The following is an 8,698-nucleotide window of genomic DNA, read 5'->3' on the forward strand; positions in this document are numbered from 1 at the left end:
ATATAAAGGTTAATTATAGCTTAATATTTTAAAATAAGACTACTTTAAGCTTTTGTTCTAAATCTCTACTTAAATATCAAGTTTGTGGCTGTGAAGTCATTTTAAGATTTTATTTTATTTTAAAAAATGCTTAATGTTTATTTATTTAAAAAAATTTTTTAATGTCTAGTTATTTTTGAGACAGAATAAGACAGAGCATGAACGGGGGAGGGTCAGAGAGAGAGGGAGACACAAAATCTGAAGCAGGCTTCAGGCTCTAGGATGTCAGCACAGAGCCTGATGTGGGGCTCGAACTCATGGACTGTGATATCATGACCTGACCTTAAGTCGGACGCTTAACTGACTGAGCCACCTAGGTGCCCCAATGTTTATTTATTTTTGAGAGAGAGAGAAAGATGGAGTGAGAGTGGGAAAGGGGCAGAGAGAGAGGGAGACATAGAATCTGAAGCAGTCTCCAGGCTCTGAGCTGTCAGCACAGAGCCTGACTCAGGGCTTGAACCCATGAACTGCAAGATCATGACCCAAGCTGAAGTCAGACGTTTAGCCAGCTAAGCCACCCTTATTTTAAGATTTTAAATAAATCTAGAGTTTTAAGACCAAATCACAAAAATTTTGTATTTGAAATCATGACCTTATATATTCAGTGGATAATTTAAATAAAATTACATTGAATTTCAATTTAACTAACTCTTTAGATATTAATCTTGATAATCTTAGAAAGTATCTTTTCACATTATGATATGCAAAGAATTTAAGTATTTAATTCAACATATTTACTAAGCATGTATCCTGGGCACAACTGGTTACAGGAGCTAGAGAATAAGACCAAAGATGTTACTATTTTCTTACACTGTGAAGTCTAACGGGAAAGACAAACATTTCATGGATAATATGTGAAAAATATGATGAAAAAAATGCATGAAATAGTCACTGTAAGACCATATCACAGAAAGATGTAATTCTCACCTAAATTTTCATTGTAAGTTTGGGATGTGAAGATCCTGGGTAGGCATATGAGTCTTTACATGTAAAGTGGTCACCATATACTAAGTACTCAAGAAGTCCTAGTTCAGTATCAATGCCAATATGGTTGCCAATTTTATTAAAATAGTATCCAAAAAAATATTTCTTTATTTATATGTTTTAATTATTGATAGCCACTAAGAAAGACTGTAAATGTATCTACATGTATATTTTTAAGTTAATGGTGTCAAAAATATTTAAACTTTAAAGAATTAAATTTCAATATAGTCTAAGATTCCTACCTGCATGATTCTAAAATATCATGGCCTAAGGTATGAATTAGCATGACTGAATTGTTTTCTGGTTTTTGGACACATCGAGTTTATAAAATAACTAGAAACAAGGGTCCCTGGGTGGCTCAGTTGGTTAAGTCAAGGATCCCTGGGTGGCTCAGTTTGGCTCAGGTCATGATTTCATGGTTTGTGAGTTCAAGCCCCATATTGATCTGTGTGCTGACTGCTCAGAGTTTGCTTCTGATTCTGTGTCCCTCTGTGTCTGCCCCTCCCCAAATCTCTCTCTCTCTCTCTCTCTCTCTCTCTCTCTCTCTCTCTCTCTCAGAAATAAATTAAAAAAAAAAAACTTAAAAAAATTTTTTAAATAACTGGAAACATTACAGAAATGTGTATTTTGAGTGATTTACTATTAAATCTTATTCAGTTGATTTTTCTCCTACAGTGTACATAAGCATGTGTATGTATGTTTTAACAAAATTAACACTATTTCGACAAAATGTTTTGTGGGTAGTGGCAGTGTTTCTTTGTCTGTGTTTTATCTCATCTCACTGGATGGAGACTGCTGCATTTCATATTACTCAATATTATAATCAGTATATTCTCTCAAACAAGGAAATATATTCTCTTAACATCTTTTTCCCTTAAAATACAAACTTAGCTTATGAATTCCAAAGAAATATCAGAGTGTATAAACTTAATAGGAGAAATTTATTTTTGCTTAAAGGACACATAACTTGATGGCTTACCATTTTAAATCATTGAGAATAGATGATCTGAGTTAATGTATGAGGAAAATAGTCATAGTTGAGTCACATTAATAAATGTAAGTGAAGATATTTCTGACAAATACAGGAAATGACTTTTGATACTGTCTCTTTTTTGTATAATTTTGCTTATTATAATGTTATATCATATAACTCTATGGTTATATTTCATTTTGGACATTATATAAACATTACAAATCTAAATAAAGAGAATACCAAAGCCAATGTTAATTTTGACAGAGATAAAAGATCTGGGCATTTGAAAACATAAGAGAAATTAGTCACATTAAGATATGCAGGGATATTTTTTAAGTTTCTTAAAGAAGGGAAATAAAATCATAGCCAGAAGGCAAGTGTTACAGTAACCAATGTTGTATTTGTTACTAAGAGACTATATTTGTTAATAATATCCTCAGGAAATAACACTTCCTAGTAGGTTCCTTTTTCATTGAAGAGTAATTTATCACCACACCATTAAAATAATATGCAAATTCCCATGTAAAGGATTGTAGTAGTCCATGATAAGATTACATAACACTTAATAATTCTCGGTAAGCAGTGTATTTGACTGCAATAATCTGGGATGCTCTGATGGGCTGCCTACATTCTCCTCAGTGAAGGACTGAAGAATTTATTTGCTCAGATGCTGAGATGGCTGCTAAAAAGCAGACCTCAGTTCCCTGCTCTACTTTACAATTGCCTTGTCTGAAAAACGACACCTTGCTCCTTTGTAGGCTCCTTCCCATAGTCATGTTTGGACGACAACGAGGTATAAAGGCCTGCCACTCTTTCTTCAGCTCTGGACAATATATGAAGGTCCCTTACGGGTGGAGAGCTCCCCATGGAGTTGGCTGAGGAGTTCCACTGAGACTGCATCAAAGCTCAGCTTCCCCTTTGCTCCAGTCTTGCTCCCTTCCTGTCTCTTCCTAAGGCAGTGATCCCAATTGCATGCCCTCATACATACAATTCCTGCACAGTAGTCCCTGTCTAAGTGTATGCTTCCTGGTGAGCCCAACATGGGAAATTATATCCTCTTTCAAGAGGTGACAGTTTGCATCTTTAATTCCTACCCAGTGTTTTCGACAGCATTCTAACAATTATCAATCCCGTTAAAATTACAGTACCTTTATACGTAATACTCAGCTATGAATTACTCCATAATTTCAATCAACAACGTACTGCACAATGTATAGTATGTATTGAATTTAGACAGTCCATTTAGTGATGGGCATAAGATGGGCTGTTAGAGGCCTTATGTCCCAAACCTCTCTTTACTTAGTACAATTCCATGAGTTCAAAGAAGTGATTCAGTTTTAACACTCTTTTCATGTGCATTTTATATGTGAAAAGTGCCATAAACATAATAAGTGTTCAGTAATGAGTCACTCTTAATATTAGTTCTATGATTATAATCGTTATAGTACCATAACACACGTTTTTATTTTAAAAATATAACTGATAATAAACTAAAGGCTCAATTTTTATCGCATGAGGAGTCAAATAGCATGATACTGTTTCAGGAGAAAATTCAATTTCAAAGAGCTGAAGTAACTCATCTAAAATTCAGTAATTATGTCATTGAATATCAAATCCTATTCCTTTTCCATTCATGTCTCGATGCTTTCATTCTTGTAAAATCATTTAACTTTTCTTATGTACGACTGGTTTCCTCATCAGAATTAAGTGCACAACATCCGTTGTACAGCTGGCATACAGAAAGAATTGTGTTACATGGTAAAGGTACAGATGAACACAGCATAATCACTTGCTTGAAGAATAATTGCAGAGTTCCTTAAATCTCTTTGGGGGGTAAGATCACATATATTATAATTTTGTATTGCTTTGAAAATGGTCTAATTGTTTAAGTGCTCCCACAGTGAACTGAGGTATTATAAAAAGAGAAAATAATTTTAGGGTGACCTATTTTTATGAACTTTCATACTTTTGCAGACCATTTTTGTATTAATGTACTTGGTCTGTAGAAGAAATGTAGTGGCACTGATTATGTTTTAATCGGGGAGGCCCTCTTGAGGGCTTAGAAAATGATTCACTTGTCCTCCTGGTAAAATCATATCCGCCCCAAAGTTCTAGACTGACTAACTTATTTTCTGTGAGGACTCCCCCTCTCTGCAGATAGAATGGATCATTCCTTCATTGAGGTTTCAGTGTTTTGTTCCTAATATTCTACAGCAGGCATCACATTATATTCAAGTGTTCTGTCATATTAGGTATGTAACTAAATATATCCGCTACAATATGGGCTCCTCATAAGGACAGGACCAATCTTTACCTACTGTTTGATACACACTACTTAGTAGAGTTGGCTGAGTTAATATTTAAAAAGTAGCATTTAAATAGTCAGCTCTTAAGAACACTGATGTAATTATTAAGACCATTTTTGTTTAAGAGAACCTTCCAATGTAAGGAAGAATAAGGATCATAAGACCATAGATGAAATGCATGTGCTTTCCCCCTCACTTAGAGACTTTTAACATATCTCTGACATACATAAGCCTGACATGTGAGACTTCACCCTTAATAAGTAATACCATTCCTACAAAATAAAACAACAATGAAAGGCTCCTGGAGGGTGGCTCAATCGGTTAAGTGTCCTATTCTTGATTTTGGCTCAGGTCATCATCTCAAGATTCATGAGTTGGAGCCCGCCATTGGGCTCCAGACTGACAGCACAGAGCTTGCTTGGGATTCTCTCTCTCCCTCTGTCTCTGCTCCTCCCCTGCTCACCCATGCTCTTGCTCTCTCTCTCTTTCTCTCATTCTCTCCCTCTTTCTCTCTTAAAATAAATGTAAAACAAAAACAGAAAATTATATATATATCAGCCAGTTTCTGGAGGTCATATGTTCCTGATAAATACAAAAATTATCTCTATATAAATATCATATATTATTCTCTATGCATTTCTCATCTTAAAGCTAATTATCGGTTTAAAGTAGAATCTCAGTCTTAAGATAACTTATGACTAGATAATAGTCACATTTTACACAGACAAAACAAAATTAATCTCTTCCTCCTCCAATGTTATAAAACATAAATGCCAATTCTGAGCCTCCAATAATTCCCCCCATACTGCAATAGATACAGAGTTTACTGTGCTTTGCCTTGACAGGTTCACAAAGATTTGTATAAAAAGAGGGTTAATTCAGCATCCATTTTGCTACAATACACTATGCTACAATAAAAAGTACTACAAAAAAAAACCCCTACTACAATGCGCTAAAGTAATATTTTTATGACACTGAAGAGTTTTTAAGTTTTCTCTAATATTATCTAACAGGATAAGACAGGGGGGTAGGTATTCTTTTATCCCCATTTCAGTCATGTGGAACTTTAGTGATCTACCCAAGAACATGTAACTCCTAAGTGGCAGGGGAGGGGCTGGAGCACAGATCTTTTAACACCAAACCTCCAACTCCCACCCTGAACAAAGCATAAGGGGACTTCAATGTACTCTCATTTCCACAAACACTGATAGGGGGTGTGGGGGAAACTTATGCTCCAGACTCCAAACTTAACAGAAAAGAAACTACAAAGTATATACACTACCTTTCACACACTGGCTAATAATTTTCCATTTTCACTCTATTCTTTCCCAGACACAAGCAGATTCTCCTACTACATCTTTTTATACTTGGTAGCAGTGGTTGCTGATGACGGGGATGACTGACCAGAGATCTAGATTTAAATTCATTATTGAAATGACTGCAGCATAAACCAGGTGGGAGGTGGTGCTGTTTAGTTAATAGAGAATGAGAATTTCAAGGATCACTGCAGGTTTCCATGTGTAGTAATGAACAGGGGAAAAATTTCAAATCATTCTCCCCTTAGAAAGAACAAAAATATTAGCGATGGGGAACAGCAGGAAGTGGGTGTGCAAATTCAGTAGAGCAATAGTCACTAATATATTCTAAATTTCCTCTGTTAAAAAATACAGGAAACCTTCTACAATTACCACAGATCATCTTGTTTAGATGCATTTCTTTTTGAAAAAGAATAACTTTTTAATAAAAAAAAATAGCATAGCTTTTTTAAAAAAAAGCTAACTTTAAATTCATGAGGTTTTAGCATTTCAGATGTAGGAGAGACTAGGCAATTATGAATGAATATGTTAATATAAAAGTATGACCATAGTTTGCTTTTTAACTTTTTATATTTATTTCTTTAAAAAAAATTGAATAGCTTTATTGAGATATAATTTACGTACCAGAAGGTTTACTCATTTTAAGTGTACAATTCAGTATTTTTTTAGCATTTGTACAGAGCTCTGCAATCATCACAATCTAAATTTTGCAATCTAGTCTAATCTAAATTACCTTCCCCCATCAAACAAACAAACCTAGTTTGCCCTTAGCCAGAAGAGAATCAACACCCAAAGTCATTTTACCTAACAACTGTGAGATATTTGATTCAAGAATTTATGGGAAAATCTATGACCGATTTAGCCCATGCAGTATTAACCTGAAAAATTAAACAGCAGGTATTTAAAGAGCAAAAATACAGACCCCAAAAACAGACTATTTGGCGAACTCTATTTGTGGGATAAGCTCAACAACTTTGGGTAATATTCAAAAATAAATAAAAATGTCCCTTCTATACTTGATATCAGCAGGAATAAAAGAACTATTCTAGTTCAGCAGGCCCAAGAGTTGCTCTTAGTGGTTCCAAAGATAGCTCTAGTGTCACAATCATGAACCTAAAATGTTTCAAACCCACTCACTGTAAAGCTATGATGACAAATTTCAATATAAAGCAACACAAGCAAAAATATCTGACAAAAGGATTTTGAAAGAATAGCAAATAGAGTCAGGGTAAATAAAAATGAATCAAACAAAATCAGTTAAATTAGTTATTTCTTTTGTCTAGTTTTTGGAAATTTCAAATTTTCTAGGTCGTTTTTCCTCCAGATTGCTGCTTTTACACAGGAGATCAGATTTGCAATAGCCTTTTAAATAAACATCAAAATGAAACTTTTAGAATAAGAACTCATTAATCTGTTCAAAATGGTAAGCATAAAACCAGATGCCTAGTTTTCATTCTGCAGATATAATTTAAATAGGTAACATTTTGTTAAAATTGGCATAGAAGTGAAGAATAGATTAATCTATGTCCAGGAATTTGGGATAATACTGGTTTTGACAGCCAGCCAAAGATCAGGAAGACTCCGTTATAAGCTTATTATGATGCTCTCACAACTCAGTACTCCAGTGCAGGTCCCATTTTATTAATAACAATGACATAGTACTTGGCTACATCTACCACACAAGATCTTCTTTCACCGCAAGAATTTTTAAAAGGTTGAGAAAGCCCTCAATTTCTGAAACTTCTTTCAGTAATAAGATTTTCCTGAAGGTTTAGAAAGTCTCCAATTTCTGAAACTTCCTTTCTAACTTATATTTTCCAAAACATACCACAACAAAGCATGACTGAGTAGGGCACCTCAAATGCCATGAAGAAAAGTGAAAATTGCTCCTAGGCTAAGCTACAAGTTCACGGTCTTCATGGTCATTACTTCCTAATTCACTTCTTTTGAAATTCTCACGAGATCTCCCAAGTACTTGCTTTAATATGACAAATGGTAATATGATCACAAACCTACTGATGAACTTAAAATTCCCTCATGCCCATTTTAACGCAGACTTGCCATATATGACAAATGTCACATCGTATGTGGTAAAACACTGGCTAACACTTTGTGAGACAGTGCACTCCACTCTTTCATCACCCTGATTATCATGCAGTCTTTGATCATGCGCATATACCACACAAAAGAGTACAACTGTAAGAACTATCCACCATCTCATTTTGTCCAATGTTTTCACTCTCTTCTAGATCTTTCAGTGGAGCTTCTTGTCTTAGAACAGTCTTAACTGGTTGACAATTTATCCCTTTTTAGTTCTCCTGCCAGAATCTCTGGAGGAGATGCTAATGAGTCTAGCAATGGTTAATAGTCAACAGGAGGAATAACAAAGAAAAGTTAGAGGTGTGAATCATCAACGAGCTGGAATAATCTAGTTCTGTGTAGCCAAGTTAACTAAATATTCACGCGCGAGAGACCTCACTTATGTAGTCGCATTATTCACTCAGTGAAGACAAACAGAAAAACATACCTGCTTGACCAGTGGTGATACTGACAGCCGCAAAGAGCCTCTGGGATCTGCTTAAGTCAGAAACTCCATTTACAGCTTCAACTTCAAAAGTATAATTAGCGTGGGCTAGCAGGTCCATGACAGTGACATAGTTATCCTCTAATCCGGTCTGCTGGGGCATGTAGCCAATGTTACTCCCACAGGGAACGCACTCGCCCTGCTCCCAACTGCACCGCTTACACAATACTCTGTAGGTCACATCATTTCTTCCCCCATTGTCGGCTGGAGGACTCCATTCCAAACTTACTGTGGTTTGGTTGATGTTGAAAATGAGGTTCTGTGGTGCAGATGGAGGCCCTTTGGAAACCAAAAATGAATAAACAAATAAACAAAAAAAGAAAAAAAAAACAACCCCAAAAAACAAAAAATGAAGGAAAGGATCTGTGTGGGCCACGAAGCTAGTGGCTCAATTACCATACAGAAAACTAGTCGAAATGCTTTCTTTTACATAAACATTTCATTACCTTTCCTAAAGAAGCTGTATAAAAGCCTCCTTGAATTCACTTGGCAAGAG

General features: G+C 35.3%; 1 protein-coding gene across 6 annotated transcripts in view; it reads right to left on the bottom strand.

Moving 5' to 3' along the window:
- The window catches only part of EPHA7 (EPH receptor A7), a 171,786-nt gene that overhangs the window by 100,913 nt on the left and 62,175 nt on the right, over positions 1–8,698 (bottom strand). For all 6 annotated transcript variants that reach the window (XM_060616202.3, XM_060616201.3, XM_060616200.3 and 3 more), the window contains exon 5: positions 8,146–8,481. In XM_060616202.3, the coding sequence (XP_060472185.1) occupies positions 8,146–8,481 (336 nt within the window). The remainder of the gene's footprint in view (positions 1–8,145; positions 8,482–8,698) is intronic.

Source organism: Panthera onca, chromosome B2 (genome assembly GCF_046562875.1).
Source record: "Panthera onca isolate mPanOnc1 chromosome B2, mPanOnc1 haplotype 2, whole genome shotgun sequence".
NCBI classification, from domain to species: domain Eukaryota; kingdom Metazoa; phylum Chordata; class Mammalia; order Carnivora; family Felidae; genus Panthera; species Panthera onca.